This window comes from Protopterus annectens, chromosome 9.part0, assembly GCF_019279795.1.
Source record: "Protopterus annectens isolate FY-2018-M chromosome 9.part0, PAN1.0, whole genome shotgun sequence".
Classification (NCBI taxonomy): Eukaryota; Metazoa; Chordata; order Ceratodontiformes; family Protopteridae; genus Protopterus; species Protopterus annectens.
The window spans coordinates 36,477,252-36,494,987 of record NC_056743.1 but is presented as its reverse complement, the minus strand read 5'-3'; the positions used below and the strand labels follow the sequence as shown (position 1 = coordinate 36,494,987).

General features: G+C 41.6%; 1 protein-coding gene across 1 annotated transcript in view; it reads right to left on the bottom strand.

Moving 5' to 3' along the window:
• Positions 1 to 17,736, bottom strand: part of LOC122810848 (embryonic protein UVS.2-like) — a 237,680-nt gene that overhangs the window by 193,108 nt on the left and 26,836 nt on the right. The window contains exon 2 of the mRNA XM_044082400.1: positions 3,453 to 3,568. Within this exon, the coding sequence (XP_043938335.1) occupies positions 3,453 to 3,568 (116 nt within the window). The remainder of the gene's footprint in view (positions 1 to 3,452; positions 3,569 to 17,736) is intronic.

The following is a 17,736-nucleotide window of genomic DNA, read 5'->3' as shown; positions in this document are numbered from 1 at the left end:
TTTAAAATAATATTCATGAAGATAACCAACAGTGATCTTTCAATCCATAAAACAAAATTCATGTTAAACATGGCATCACCAAATAATTCAAGACCAACAAAATGTGGTATCACAGTAAATACATTTTTCACATCCATTGTCACAAAAAATCTGCCATCTAACTCAAAATTTCTGACATTGCTCAGAAAATCCCACAAGTCCCTTAAAATGTGATCAGCACCAGAATAAAACTTTTTTTTTATTTAAAATCATTATATTTTGCCAGTGGCTCTGTTTTTGACCCACTCAATGAGACTATCAGTGTTACGGATAAACTCTCAGAGTGTATCACTGAGATATCAGACATGTTAGGGATTCTGGGAAATTTGACTTATAAAGTAGCTGTACAGTGGTATATTAATATGCCCATTCACTAACAGCTCCTCTGAAAAACTCTGTTTTTGTACACCATATTAATTTAATTTCTGGCACACAATGTATATGTTGCTTCATCCATTAATTGTGTTCTCTATCTTACCTGAGTAGCCCATTGGATCTATTGTAATAAGTCCACCGCCCTTGTCCAGTGTCATACCCTACCTGCTGCACTGCGGTGATGTGTTTTGCTTTATGAACCATGAAAAACACAGTCCTATTTAACCTCCATTTTCTTTGCAAATCGTGTGGCTCTGCAAACACTCATACTAGGTACCTAAATGCATACCAGCAAACAAACAACACCCTCCGTAGGCATAGATTTGTAACTCCACATACTTCCAGCCTGTTGAAAAAGTTACCAGTACTGGTCAAAAAAGTACAGCTTTGTCTGCCTTTAGGGTAAGTGTTGATGACTGGATGAGTAGGCATACATTTACACCAGCATTATCATGATTCATTTGGTAGGAGAGCACGTATTAAGTACCCATAAAGCATGGCAAGACATTTTAAATGGGTTGACTTAAATTTGTGTATGGCTCGGCCTTTTATCATCAATATGGTCGACTGCCAAGTATTGCTCCTATGTTCCTATGAATTCAGGGGTGCAGTGGTATGGAAGGAATAGTTAAAATTTAATTTCTATTCAATTAACATTTATATTTGCAATTTCATGGTTCATTATTGCATAACTCAGAAGGCCAGTTCCTAATCAGTATAATGAAATGACATTGGGAAGACCATCACATCCTACTATGTTCAACCAAACCATCTAAATCTATTAAAAATGTATGTCTACTACCTAGAAAAATAAAATCAAACTACAGTTGCATCCTCCATTCCATTACTTATATATACTAATCTCAAAGTGGTGTAACAGTGGCAAACAGGTAAACAGCACCCCTGTGAGAAAGAGTCCCAGCTCTCAATATACTAAATTCTGTTAAAAAACATTAAAGGTGAACTGGACCTACAGTTCAAAAAGCAAAGGCAAAACCAGACTCCCCACATCTTTATTCCCATCCCATTAATACTACCTGAAACTAAAACAAACCAAAACATTAATCAGTAAAACTGGAAAAATCACAGTAAGTAAAGTGGCACATGATAATAAATTGTCTAATGTTTCTGGACCAATCACAAGTGACTTGATTAACTTGATAGAAATACTCTCTATTCATTATATCTGCACAAATGAGTTACGCTTAACATTGTTCATGCATTTCTACAGTTTTATTTAGAAATAAGCTTCAGATCTTTTTGCTAGTAATATTTGGGTAGAACTAAGCATTACATTTACATACACAAACAGCTTCTCAACCATCTACTCTCAAATAATCTCTTATCCCATTCGCAACACGGTCTCAGACCCAAACACAGTACCACCACTGCCCTAATCTCTTTTACAAACACCATTCATCAACTTCTAAATGAAGGCGAGGCAGTCTCCTCTATCTTTCTGGACATGTCTAAAGCCTTCGACACCATTTCCCACCAACTTCTACTCAATAAACTCTCTACCTACAGCATCTACCCACCCTCTCTGTTCTGGTTCCTCAGCTATCTTTCTAATAGGCAGCAGGCCACCAAATGGCAAAATACTATCTCCCCCCTTCTCCCCATTTCTGTAGGCATCCCCCAAGGCTCGATACTAGGCCCTTTCCTCTTCATCCAATTCACAAATGATCTCAGCACAGCAACTTAAGTAGCCACAACCATCCAGATGCTGCTACCCTTATATGCCCTGCCCCAACACCCCAAGAACAACAAATAAAAATGCAATCGTCCTTCTCTAGCATAGAAAAATACCTCTCAGATCATCAACTAATTCTCAACCCAAACAAACCCAAACTTATAATCTTCAAAACCAAGAAAGCCAAACCTTGGCATGCCTCTCTATCAATTTACTCCTCAAATGGTACAAAGATTGAACCAACAACTCATACCAAACTCCTAGGGGTCACAATTGATGAGAATCTAACCTTTGAAAAATATGTCTCCTTAACAATCAAAAAAGTACACGTCAAGCTTGGCAGCTTATATAGGGCCAAACCATACCTGTCCCACAACGCCAGGCTTGCCACAGCCCATTCTCACCTACTTTCACCCATCCTTTACAGCTGCCACATATTCACCAACCTTTGGAAATCAGACCTAAATAATCCAGAATCCTGCTATCACAAAATTGCTAAGTTTGCTTTGAATGCCCCATGCCGAACTCACCATTGTACTGTGCTCAGCCAACTAAAATGGCGTGAACTCCCTAACCTTCTGGCCCTCAACCAACTATCAATACTCCATAAAACTATTCATCATCCCACTAACTGCCCTGCCCTCTCCAACCTTGTCCAACCAAATCTTAACCCCAGGACCCTGAGATCCTCCGATAAATTTACACTAAAGATCACCAAATCTAATAACTATCATGGTGACTGTCTCTATTCCAATAAAATTGCCAGATTATGGAATAGTCTCCCCCCTGCAATAGCTGAAAATCCACACCATCACAAGTTCAAACTACTACTAACAGACTACCTAAATAACCACTGGCTCTGCTCCTGCCTCACCACAGGCTAATCCTCCGAAGCTCACTCCCTGCACTGCCTGCCCATCCAGGTAATTCTCATCTTTATTGCCAAAAATTCTCCCTGATCCCACCCCAACTAAATATTCCTTGTATTAATCCCATGCTTGCTACCTTACCAACACTGCTTATAGCAAACTGCGTACAAGGTTAATTTATCACATCTCAAGTCCAACAATGCTTTCTGTGGATCAATTTCAGCCATAAATGTCTCATGTTGTTGCAAATATACTTGTTTATTAATGTCTTAATATTACTGTAAAGTGAACAAATGCTGTGTCTGACAATGTATAAATAGTACTGTTGTGGAGCTTTTCTCCCCAGGACTCTGCTGTAAATGGGCTCCTGGCCCAGCCGGACTTTCCCAGTTAACAAATGTAATAAATAAATAAATAAAACAAAACATTTCATTTGTCCATTTTCCTTGTAATTTAAGCACCATTATAGGGCTTACCTTGTTCACTGGCACCCTAATTAGCCATACACAAGCAGAATTACTGGAGTTAATTAATGCATCATTCATAGACATGAAGGTTCCGGAAGGGTTCGGAAGAAGACTGCTGCAGACATCTGAAAAGCAAATCAACAGATAGTAAATCATTTAGTTACTGATAATAATTAATAGTAAATATAAGGTTTAACGTCACTGTGTAAGTTACATTTTTTGTTCTTCCCTTCTGAAATGAGTGAAAAAGAAATGAAGATAAACATTTCTTAGATTTCTTCCCTAGATACCTATTTGCTTATCCTTTTATCTCACATTTCTGAAAAATAGCTGTGGGCAGCATTCTCCACATGCTGTACCTCTGCTGAAAGGCAAGCGATCCTATAACATAAATGAGAGCAGGGAAACGCAAACTGTAGTGCAAACATATAGTCCCACAAACATGCAAAAGGCAGATACCTGAAATGATTCCCACAGCCCATCAGCAGATTACTATAGCAGCATGGTCATGTGCAAAGCAGAAAGATGCACACAAATTCCCATTATTCAGGACAGCAGTGTATACTACTACAGTTACTAACAAATGAACAGAGACAGCAACAAAGCAAAGAGTTACTGGGAAGAAGTCAAATGTACAACAAACACAGCTATGAGCTATGATGCAGAAGCATGAAAGGTGCTGCCATGTTCCAGGGTCATACCCTAAACCCAGCACATCATCATTAAGAGACACAAGACAACAGCAGACAATCACCCTTAATAATCAACCTGAGAAAATTTGGGATCAGTCAGATGACATATAAAGAGTGGATGGAAATACTTTATCATTGATATTGAAGGTGACAATAGTGGAGATCCTCGATGCTATCTGTTCTGGGCAGCAGAGATGCCATATCACACTGAGCATTGACTTTCCTGAATCAAACAGCTTCTATGGCCATCTCCTGTAGTGGACATCAGGTTGGTGCTGCCCATGGAGCACTAGCATCAGCAGGCATCTCTATGAATGCAATACCAAAGGCAATATAAGAATCACACCCTTCACAGCACTATGAATCATGGGTAGCATGCCCCAGCATCTCAGACATGTACAATACACATACACAGCTTCCATGAAAGAGTCGGCATGCATGGCTTACCTGTGGCTTCAAGCTGAATCTATCTATGCCTTGTGTCACTAATGCAGACATGCAAAACACAGCAATTCATACTGAAGGATGGGTTTCAGTTTCATTAGCATAAATAAGCTTTAACTCATTAACACCTATGTGACGTGGAATGTCCCACCTCTAGCAGTCTAAATACATCTTGCATGCCAGAGTATTTTTTGAAAAATAACCTTAAAAAGCATAAGATAAACAAATGTAAATAATTTGTGAAAAATAAAAGCTAGTAAAACAAATAGCAATGTTATCACTAAGAAAGAGGAGAAGGAGATGAAGAGGGGGAAGGCATGGCCGAATGCAGGAAGAGAGGAGGAAGGTTAGGAGTGTGGTAGTGAGGGTAGAAACTTTGAATGTTGGCAGCATGACTGGTACAGGGAGAGAGCTAGCTGATATGATGGACAGAAGGAAGGTTGGTATATTGTGTGTACAAGAGACCAGGTGGAAGGGGAGTAAGGCCAGGTGTATTGGATGCGGGTTCAAATTGTTTTATCATGGTGTGGATGGGAGGTGAAATGGGAAAGGGGTTATCCTGAAGGAACGGTATACCAAGAGTGTTTTGGAGGTGAAAAGAGTGTCGGATAGAGTGATGTTTATGAAGCTGGAAATTGAGGGTGTAATGATGAATGTTGTTAGTGCATATGCTCCGCAAGTTGGTGTGTGATGGATGAGAAAGAAAAATTTTGGGAGTGAGCTGGATGAAGTGGTGATGACTGTACCCAAGGGTGAGAGAGTGGTGATCAGAGCAGATTTCAATGGACATGTTGGTGAAGGGAACAGAGGGGATGAGGAAAAATTGGGAAGGTTTGGTGTTAAGGAAAGGAATGCAGAAGGTCAGATGGTAGTGGATTTTGCAAAAAGGATGGACATAGCTGTGGTGAATACGTATTTTAACAAGAGGGAGAAGCACAGGGTGACATACAAGAGTGGAGGGAGATGCACACAGGTGGATTATATCCTATGCAGGAGGGCCAGTTTGAAGGAGATTGGAGACTGTAAGGTGGTGACGGGGGAAAGTGCAGTTAGGCAGCATAGAATGGTGGTCTGTAGAATGACATTGGTGATCAAGAAGAGGAGGAGGAGTGTGAGGGCAGCACCAAGGATCAAATGGTGGAAATTGAAAAAGGGTGATTGTTAGGTGTAGCTCAGGGAAGAGTTAAGACAGGCACGGCGTGGCAGTGAAGTCTTACCGAATAGCTGGGTAACTACAGCAGAGCTAGTAAGGAAGACTGCTAGAAAGGTGCTTGGTGTGACATCTGGACAGAGGAAGGAGGACAAGGAGACTTGGTGGTGGAATGAGGAAGTACAGGAGAGTATATGGAGAAAGAGGTTGGTGAAAAAGAAGTGGGATTGTCAGAGAGATGAAGAAAGTAGACAGGAGTATAAGGAGATGAGATGCATGGTACAGAGAGGTGGCAAAGGCTAAGGATAAGGCATATAGAGAGTTGCATGAAAGGTTGGACACTAAGGAGGGAGAAAAGGACCTGTGCCAATTGGCTAGACAGAGGGACCGAGCTAGGAAAGATGTGCAGCAGGTAAGGGTGATAAAGGATAATGAGAGAAACATACTCAATAGCGAGGAGAATGTGTTGAACAGATGGAAAGAGTACTTTGAGGGGCTGATGAATGAAGAGAATGAGAGAGAGAGAAGGTTGGATGATGTGGGGATAGTGAATCAGGAAGTGCAATGGATTAGCAAGGCGGAAGTACGGATAGCTATGAAGAGGCTGAAGAATGGAAAGGCTGTTGGTCCAGATGACATACCTGTGGAAGCTTGGAGGTGTTTAGGAGAAATGGCAGTGGAATTTTTAACCAGATTGTTTAATGAAACCTTGGAAAGTGAGAGGATGCCTGAGGAGTGGAAAAAAAGTGTTTTGGTTCCGACTTTTAAGAATAAGGGTGATGTGCAGAGCTGTAGTAACTACAGATGGATTAAACTGATCAGTCACAGCATGAAATAATGGGAAAGAGTATTGGAAGCTAGGTTAAGAAGGGAGGTGATGATTAGTGATCAGCAGTATGGTTTCATGCCAGGAAAGAGCACTACAGATGCGATGTTTGCTCTGAGAGTGTTGATGGAGAAATACAGAGAAGGTCAGAAGGAGTTGCATTGTGTCTTTTTGGACTTAGAGAAAGCATATGACAGGGTGCCTAGAGAGGAGTTGTGATATTGTATGAGGAAGTCGGGAGTGGCAGAGAAGTATGTAAGAGTGGTACAGGATATGTACAAGGGTAGTGTGACAGTAGTGAGATCTGCAGTGGGAGTGACAGATGCATTTAAGGTGGAGGTGGGATTACATCAAGGATCAGCTCTGAGCCTTTTCTTATTTGCACTGGTGATAGACAGGTTGACAGATGAGATCAGACAGGAGTCCCCGTGGACTATGATGTTTGCAGATGACACTGTGATATGTAGTGAGAGTAGGGAACAGGTTGAGGAGACCCTGGAGAGGTGGAGATATGCTCTAGAGAGGAGAGGAATGAAGGTCAGACAGAATATATGTGTTGTGAATGAAAGGGAGGATAGAGGAATGGTGAGGATGCAGGGAGTAGAGTTGGTGATGGTTTAAATACTTGGGAGTAACAGTTCAGAGTAATGGTGAGTGTGGAAGAGAGGTGAAGAAGAGAGTACAGGCAGGGTGGAGAAGGGTGTCAGGAGTGATTTGTGACAGATGAGTACCAGCAAGAGTGAAAGGGAAGGTCTACAAAAGGGTAGTGAGACCAGCTATGTTATATGGGTTGGAGACATTGGCATTGACAAAAAGACAGGAGTCAGAGCTGGATGTGGCAGAATTAAAGATGTTAAGATTTGCACTGGGTGTGACGAGGGTAGACAGGATTAGGAATAAGTATATTAAAGGGTCAGCCCAGGTTGGAAAGTTTGGAGACAAAGCCAAAGAGGCGAGATTGCATTGGTTTGGACATGTGCTGAGGAAGGATGCTGGTTATATTGGGAAAAGGATGCTAAGGATGAAGCTGCCAGGTAAGAGGAAAAGAGGAAGGCGTAAGGTTTATGGATCTGGTTAGAGAGGACATGCAGGTGGTTGGTGTGACAGAGCAAGATGCAGAGGACAGGAAGAAATGGAAACAGGTGATCCGTTGTGGAGACCCCTAACCGGGAAATGCCAAAAGAAGAAGATCATCACTAAGAAGTATTGGTAATAGTGCATTCATAGTTTTTCCGGAAATACTATAATATGCTAATAATGCACACAAACCCAGAATTATAATTTTTGCTAAATTTTCACAAGTTGTCATATCTTGGAAACTGTACAACTTAGACATATATTGTTGGAATACTTCTGTTAACCAGGGATATGCTTTCACATGGGAGTAAGAAATTCCTCTCTGAATGCAAGTTTGTTTAGATATTTACAGAAATATGAAAACATATTTATATTACTAATTATACAATTAAGAATATCAGCAAATATCTCTCAAGATGTGCAACTTACAGTGCAAATGTCAATGACAGTTTTCTTCAGTTGCATCTAAAGTTTCACCTGATGCTATGCAGTAGTTTAGAAGTCATTTGTTTTTGAAGTATTAGGTACATATGGAAATATTGCTTATTATCATAATTACTGAAAATAACCAGCAATATCTCCAGTACAGGGAGATATAAATGGACACTGAAAATTAATTTATCAGTTTCTCACCCTGGTATTTCCCACCATACCCCCATTAGCATGCGGGCCTTTCACTTATGAAAATATGAACATAAATATGAAAACATAAATAATAAGTGGTAAACAGTGATTAATTTATTTCTCCACTGCAGGACATCCTGGAGATAATCCTACTGTCATTCTGTTAATTATTCCTTATAGGTTCATAGGTCTTTACTAGGCTAATGACCACAAGGGCCTTTTTAAGCCTAGCCATGCACCCCAAATCTCTGACAAGTTCTGAAACCCTTGATAAGTCTAAGCATGGGTCTGGGAGATGAACCATTTACAGGTTACCTGTCTGCATCAGACACATAGGTGCCAAACCAGGGATGAATTTCTGGTCTGCCATCTAATTGTCCAAGTTGCACTTGAATTGGATTAGGAAGGAACTCTGCTTCACATGGATGGGGAGCCTGTTTCATAGATGGGGTAGTCTCTGGGATACATACCTATCTCTCCAGCAGTCCTATTTATATCACAGACAAGAGAAACTGTTGAAGTGAAGCAAAACAACCAAAAACAAAAGCAGGGGGCGAGGCAGTCAGAAATAGCACCAAAACTCCAAGTCCTTCAGAACAAACAAACAAAGTGAATATTAGCACCAAATATTTAAGAGGAAATCAGAGGTGTGGCAATGACATCACTTCCTCTAGTGTGCTATTTCACTTTAAATTCACAATCAGCAAATGTCATTACCACACCTCTGATTTCCTCTTAAATATTTGGCGCTAATATTCACTTTGTTTGTTCTGAAGAAGCTGTAACTCTTTTTTAGCAAACCTACTTACTTTTTTTAAAAATAAAACAATATATCACAGACAAGGTTTAACTCTTTAGAATGGATAATTCTGGTACTGTTTGTTTTGTAGATATACAGGAGGTCCATCAGAGTGGGGTCTGACAATGCCCTGTATGTCAGGCATAGATCTCCCCTCAAAAGCCTGTGGGAGACAGACTACAGGGATAGGGCCTTGAGGCAGTCTGCATAGTAATATTACTTATGGCCTGTATTCTTTTAGTGAGGAACCTCTGTGGACATTCCAGTTGTTGGATATGCCTGGTTAGGTACATATCAAAGGGGGTATTGTACTCAAGGATAGTTCTGATGAATGCTGAATACAGTGGAACAATGACTTCCTTGGACTTAGATGGCATACCCTTGTTTATAAGTTGTGCAACATAGAATGATTTCCTCACCACTGTAGACACATGATGATCAAAGGCTAGATTACTATCTGTTTGTCCCTAAGTCCTTGACTACTGGGTCAACTCTAAGGGGTGTGTTATCAATATGATAGTTACCAGGGATGGACTATTATTAACTGGTAAGTCACTTAGTTAAAGAAGTCAGACCCCAAAAAGATTTGGATGTCCTAAAGAGCTATGGGTGTTAACTGGAAGTAGACAAAAAGGAGCTATAGGCTTGAGTGAGTTAAACGAGGTCTTACTAATGATGTTTACAGAAGCACCACCATTTTGGATGCCAAAAGCCACGTCAAAGAGAAACAATCAGCAGGTCTAATTCAGCAGCTTAAATCAAATTCTGCCAAAACAGAAGCAGCACAGATTTAGTACACATTCCACAAGAATGAAGTTTACAGTGCCGTGGTACGGGATGTATGTGCAGTGTCACAAAGTACTTATCACCCTCTGGAATGCTGCCTGTATGTGAACAGTTGTAATGATAAAATCCAAGCAAAGCTGCATATTCAGAGTACAATAAACCAAGAAACAATAAATAAATAAATAAATAAAACATGTTGAAAGCTAAATGCAATTGAGAGCTTTCATTCAAAAAATCGTAAAAGGACTTCATTAGATCCAAAAATTGCAAAGAACTTAATCAGATAAAAAAAATGCAAAGAGCTCACGTAGCGGGGGATGACAACTTACTGACACAACAGCCCCTCCTCCCAATATTCAGGCAACGCTAGCCTTTGTAACACCTACTGCACCAGTGCACATAAATACCTAGCAAGAGGTGGCAGTAAGGCAGCCCATTGACATAGAACAACCCCACCCTCCAAATCTGTGTAGCCCTAAGCAATGTGTAGGACATATGAGATACACACACACACACACACACACACACACACACACACACACACACACACACACACACACACACACACACACACACACGCACACACACACACACACACACACACACACACACACACACACACACACACACACACACACACACACACACACACACACACACAGTGTACCCATTCTAGCATACTCAGGACTGTGTATATTTGTCAACCTGCTTACATTCTGATGTAGCTGTCTCTGACCACAAAGCTTTCCAGTCTATGACTAGATATCTCCTAGATGCATGACCATCCTGCAAAGGGCAATGATTATAGAGGTTGTACAACTTTAGCGCTGCAGGACACACATATGGCACCTTTTTTGGGAGAGGGGGTGTGCACCAGCCGCTACATGACCTTGTGTAGAAATCTGTGGTACATGTCAATTCAGGGGGTCAGGAATCATACCATACATCAATGTCAAAACTATGTAAAGACATGGTACAGTCAAGCATACTGCAACAGGGGGTGATTCTCAGTTAAGGACATCTCTCACAGAGAAAGAAAATGTCTGGCATTTCTGCACGGTGATGCTGATGGGCAGGTACTACATCGGGCAGTATCAACACTGAATCTGCGATTACCAGGTGCCTCATATCTGTCATGGAAATTATCGAGAAACATATCAAATCACCAAGGAACAATGTCTGAGTACCAGTGCAAAATCACATCTATTAACCACATCCACTATCTCTTAGAGATACATAAGTCATTCAGTCCTGAGAAACTACCTCCATAAAAAGTATGTATTTTGTCTATGGTACTGTAGATGACTGTATGATGGACATCATGGAGCTTGGGGCATGTGGACCAAACGTAATCATATGGCATGTTATGTGTTTATATCCACAGGGAGCATCATACCTGTAGAGACTGGGCAACAACAGCAGTTTGAGGTCAGTCTGTTGCTAGGGTGTGACAATGACAACATACTTATTGAGTCACAGACCCAGAAACTGTCTCAATCCTCGGTGGGAATACACCCACTAGCTAGGATAATAATGTAGTCTTCTCCATAAACACCCATGAAATTACCCAGTGTGTCTTTCTGACTACTCATTTTAGGGGTATTCACTTACTCAGATGTCACAGACACGGCTAGTGGCAGTACAGCAGGGGAAGAGGACTGTACTGCTTCTAACATTCCAGTAAATACTGTAATGTGGTCTAATGTTGTAACATGGTATTAATCACAGTTTTAGCCAGTCACTGAGAAGCTTACAACTCTTGGCCTCAGCTGACAGATGTGCAAGCTATAATGCATGCTCAGTCCATTGCTATATGTGTGCAAATGGTAACGGCTAGTGTTGTGTTTGGCTTTTGGAATGTGGTGGCATGTAGGCAATAATAATATTATTGGTCTTGTGCACTTTGTAATGGCCATCTTCTTTAGAATGTTAGCCAGTGCTGCTACTGGTACCTTGCACCACAGTTTTGGTGATGGCTGAAGGTGTGTGAATACCTGTACAGTTTGCATAGGATAACCATTGCAAGATATACAGCTGGCACTTGCTGTGGTTAAGATATTCCCATCCCCAAGTTGACTGCACTGTCAGCCACAACATGAGTCCACTCAGGTGGGGTAGTTTTATATGCATGCACCATATCATATCACTAATCCACTTCTGCTATGCCTATGTTAAGAGAAGCAACTGGGCCTGAACAGCTTTCCCTGCACTAGGCCCATTCATCATCATCTCCATGCACAGTGCATCTCCTGCAGCCGTTCATTGCAGTTCCCCCCCCCCATTGCATCATCCCATACTGGCACTCCCACCACTGAAGAAGTCATATTTGATACATATACTGCCCCTCCCAGTTACCCCGATTTCTACCTATAGTGGCCAATGGGCCTCCACCCCCTGGATATGTAGACTGGCATGTGTTTGTCTCCTCAGGCACCTCAGCAAATGATGATAATGATGACTGTGACCCACGCCACTGTGCTATCTGTGTGGTATAAATAGAGCGCTCTGATGCAAAGTTAGACTTGATGTTGTACTGCACAGCACAGCCATTCGATAACCCTGCATGTCATTTTGTACTGTGTGACAGGAAACTGCCACTGTGTACATGTCAGAGTCCACAGAGATGGAGTAGATGTTACTGTTTCACCTGTCCAGTTGTATACTGTGCATGATACCAACAGGAGGAATGTGGTGTGGCTGGTGCTTCTGCTGTTGGAAGCTAATATGGTCACTGCAAGTCCTGCTGCTGCACAGCTGGAGGGTCTGAGGAATGCTGATGCCACCCTGCTGTGACTGAATCATGCTATGCAACATGCAGCATGTGGTAAGTATTCGAAATGTTGTAATGGGTGCATACTGCAGTGCCCCCAGACATGTCCAACTAGTAGAACTGTGACATCACACTGAACACATGCTCAACCATGCTGTTCAGCCATACCTTGTGGGTTCCATATGGTTGCCATTACCTAGGGCCCAAAGGGGTAACCTTTGTTGCCTGTAACACATGGGAAGGGAGAACTTGAGGAGATTAGTGTTGCTCAAATGTTACGTACATGGCTATGTAAGTATGTAAGTACCAGTGTGCCTGCACTTACCTGCTTTGTAAGATTTTTCGGTTCAGGAAGTGGTGATACAGACGACTTGTATGCCATAAGTGGGAATCATGAGCACTGCCAAGGTACTGTCTAGACACACTGTATAGTTACCTCCCTGCATCACATATTAGCTGGTAGTGAATGGAATCATAGCCCTTCTCATTGATGTAATGCTGTCCATGGACACTGAGTGGGATCTTTATTGCCACTTGAGTACAATCTAAGACTCCTAACATTTCAAGGAGGTATGAGATCTTCTAGAAGCCATGTCTGGGGGTAGTTCTCTCTCCTGGTGTGTCAGAACACATCGTCTTTCCTCCTCCTCATGTATCTCAGGTGAGAATGAATTTCAATCCCTGACCTGTACTTGTACCATTTAACTTCTATTCCCTTTATTACCCTTGTGGCCTACCTGTGCAACTTTTTTACTAGTTTGATATATTTATCCCAGTATGAGCCCTGTGCACTGAGCATTTTTAACCACTATGCCCCTCAGGGATATCCCTTTAATGATAAAGCTCAGCATTTATAGGCTGTAGCTACAGCTTTCTCAGTTTGTGCCTGCTGCTTCATTTCTGCTGTTACTACCAGACACACGTCTTTTTTCCATGACTGTTGGATTGTGGGGTCAGTTCTTGCAGTGTGATGTTCAGTTTGGGATTATTAAAGACCACTTCCCTGCATTAAATCTTAGATAACATTTCTCAGTCCATTCTGATAGTCAGGACTCTTTGAAAGCTTGCCCCCAACTATTCCTTATACATTAGTGTGTTCCAGAAGTAGGTCAGGCTTCTTCACACTGTACTTGTGATGTCAAAGATAACTCTTCCTTAGACTGACCACCTGTGTTACTCCACTAACAACTTCTCTCTTTTTTGAGATGGCACCTAGCCCACTAACAGTTTCTTCTTCTTTTGAGAGGCATTGTTAACTACCACTGTCTACTGCCACCAGACACCTTTCCATCCATCTAGCTAACTTCTGTTCATATGTTCATAGGTAGTTACTAGGCTTGTAGTCCAGGAGACTACTAATGAGCCTAGCCCAGATTCCCAGTTCCCCCCAAGCACTGTCTGGTTAATTGTCTTACTCACTGTTACACAGTAGGCAAATGATGTCTGAGGGAGTCAAACCTTGTACTACAAGAAATGCAGCTCAGTGTCTTAATCCTCTGCACCAAGTTTCAAGGCTGAGATTACTAGCTAAGTTGACTAGTACACAAAGCCATGCAGAGTAACTTGGGTACTGGGAACCCCTGCTACAATTCATAGTCCAAAGGTTTCATAATAGTGTAGCTCTGTGCTGTTAGGTATCAGAACAACAGGTGCCACATGTAAATGTGGTTATAGGCAGCTTTTCCACATACAGATGTGGTTATAGTGTAGCTGTGTGCTCCTAGGCAGAACAGCTTGAGGAGCTGTGTATAAATGTGTTATAGGGTAGCTCTGTAATGTTAGGCATCCTAACTATAGGTGCCACGTGTAAATGTGGTTGCTGTGTTCAGGACCTGTGTTAGTGACACCAGTGATCAGCACTGTGTGCTACTTACTTGGAAACTTCCATAGAGTAGAAATCATACACTCTGTGTAATGCAAGTTACCCTAAAGAACAGTTCATAAAATGTGTAAGTGCATGCAATAATGTAACAGTATGTACTTATTTATTTTAGTGGGAGGGTGGAAATGTGGCAGCTTTACTCCGTGCAGATTGCCAGTCATGGTAGGGTGTAGGGAGAGTGAGGCTGTTTGTCTGTGTGTTTATTGGGTCTGTGATTTACAGTGTATAAATGAAGACTGAAAGTGCATGTGTGTGTTTTTCTGAGTGTATATGTCTGTGCGTGTACTGTGGATGATTTGTGCCTTGTGTGATCTTTGACTGGTATGAAATAGGAGATTACAGACTATGTAGGTACTGGGTGTATGCATGATGTCAATGTACATGTAACAGGCTCTGACCACCTCAGGTATGTACAATTTAATAGCTGTCCGTATATGTATGGGTATGTGTAAATAAGTGTTTGTGTATACCCTTGTGTGTGTGTGCATCAGTCTGTGTAGGAGGGGAGGAATCTGTTACTTTGTAGCTCAGGCTTGTTGGACGCTCAACTAAGCATTGCAAAAGAGCTCATTTGATTGGATCATAGTGATGTGTGTCCTCACTTAGTAAAATGCACGTCTTTTGGGAATGTGCAGGACTGGTCAATGTAAGATGCATTGTTGCACCTTTTCCTTATGAATCCCAGCCAGTGCTGCTTCACTTTCCCATCAGTCTCCTACAGAAACAGAGTCAAAGATACTTGATGAAGACAAGGTACATAAGATTCACCAGATTTTCTCTTTTAAGTTCCAGTCTAACTTTCATAAAAGTAAATCCATTTGGACTAATACAACTTGTTTTCCACAAACTTGTTAGGCACTGTTCTTCTTTTCTGTTGTTCTCCAGGAAACTAATCAGCCTTTCTCCAAGAATTTCTCCATACCTTCCCTTGTTGCAGAGATTAGATTTAACAGGACTGTAGATTTCTGAGTCCAATCTGGTTCCCTTCTTACAGAGTGACACCCTGGTGTCCCTACAATCCGTTGGTGCCTCAGTACTCTGAGTGACTGGTTGGAGAGTTCTATCAGGGGAAGCACATCCACCAGGTTCTTTACATCCTGGAGGGTACATTGTCAAGACAGTATGCATGATCTTGACTTGATTCTTTGAATTTCCTTTCTACAACTTTCTTCGGTATGTGACCACCTTTCCAATGTCCTCTCTCTTTCTGCCTTCTCCATCCTAAACTGCCTTTCATCATTCCTTCTCTACTGTGGAGAGGGAAGTGAAGATCTTATTGAGAATTTCTATTTTTTAACGTCTTCACTATACTCACTGCCCTCTTTGACCAACCTCTGTAGCTCTGCCAAGTCCTTCTTTATTTATTTTTTCTACTTTATATAAATAATCCCCCTTTGGGCGGCCACGGTGGTGCAGCGGTTAGCGTTGCCGCCTCACAGCAAGAAGTTCTCCGGTTCGATTCTCAGCTGGGGTGCATTCTGTGTGGAGTCTGCATGTCCTCCCTGTGGTCGCGTGGGTTTCCTATAGGTGCTCCGGTTTCCTCCCACATCCCAAAGACATGCAGTAGGTGGATTGGACACTCTAAATTGGCCCTAGGTGTGAGTGTGTGTGTGTGTGTGCCTTCTGTGGAAGGTTGGGCGCCGGGCTGGCAACTCAACACTGTAAAACCCCACTGCCAATCATGAGCGGACAGGTGATCCGCTGTGGCGACCCCTAACCGGGTTAGGCCAAAAGAAGAAGAAGAAGATATAAATAATCCCCCTTTGCAGTATTGTTATTCTTTTTGCTAGATCTTTCTTAGATTTGCCTTTGCATTTCTTACCTCCTTTTATTGCCCTTTTCTTACCTTCCTCTTAAACATCTATCTTATTTTGCTTTTTAATGTTATTTATGTTTGTTTATCAGGATAGTGTGCACTGATAAAAAAAAAACTGATGTTTTCAGACACAGCCCAGGGGAAGTACTCCACAGGACATATAAGAAGTTACATAATATAAAAAGCATTAAACAATGTTACAGTTATGTGCACCATGCATAGAAGATAAAGAATGAATTACCCCAGCAGTATATTATCTTTATCTTGATAAATGACACTGTCAAGTAGGTAATGGGTGAGAGAGTATAGAGGATGAGAAGAAGTCATGTGATATGACCTTTTTTGAGGCAGATGCATATGGTTTCACTGATGTAACAGTCTGTAAATGATATTGAAAGTTTGGTTATGAGGTGATTTCTAGAAGGGTGAGGAGAGATTACCAAAGTGTGGGGGCAAGAGTGGAGAAGGCGCATTTGGTGCATTGTAAATTGATTGCTGGAGATTAAGAGACTGGATGCAGTTTGAGAGTGATTTTTAAGGTTAGAGAGTGTTTTTCCAATTACTTTTGATGATAAAGGTGAGTAGGTTGCAAGACATAGTCATTTGCAGAACTGAGCACCAAGTAAGAGCTCAGCTCTCTGTTTTATGAGGAACCAGCTACTGTTGGACAGAGTGATTCAGTGATGTTCTTTATGGGTTAGGTTAGTACTGGATGGCAGATTTTGGTGAAACTGATTCACAGTGTGTCTGAGTTCCTTTTGGAGGCTGCAGGAAGGCCATATCCTAGTTGGGGTTAGGAGGATTACCTTTCCTTTAGCCATTCATGCTGGAAAACTAGGCACCCTTTACAGAATCAAACCCTTCCTTACCCCTTCAGCCAGAATCACTATTGCCCAAACTCACCTGATCTCTACCCTGTTCTATGCTTCTGTGATATTTACCAAACTATCTAGAAACAACCTCACCAAACTTTCTACCAGTTATAATAACATAGCCAGATTTGCCACTGGCACCCCTTTCAGAACTCACCATTGTCACAACCTCAAACAACTGGGATGGCTAGAACTGCAGAACCTACTACTTTGTCAACAACTTGTTATCACGCAAAAGATCCTTTATCACCCTAATAATACCCCAATCCTTACTAATCTGATTACCCCCTACAAAAATCTTGCAACTCTATGCTCAGCTAACAAGATTCTAGTCTCCACTATTAAATCTAACAACAAACATGGGGACTCACTTTTTGCCAACACAGTAGGAAAAAGCTGGAACCAGCTTCCTAGTGAACTATCATCTCTTGCTTCCACTCATGTCTTTAAAAAGCATCTTAAAGAATATGTTAAAACTCCCTGGCTTTGCCCTGCTCTAACCCGGACTGATATAGCCTGACTTGTTATCTCTTTCCCCTTTTTGCTCTCCTTACA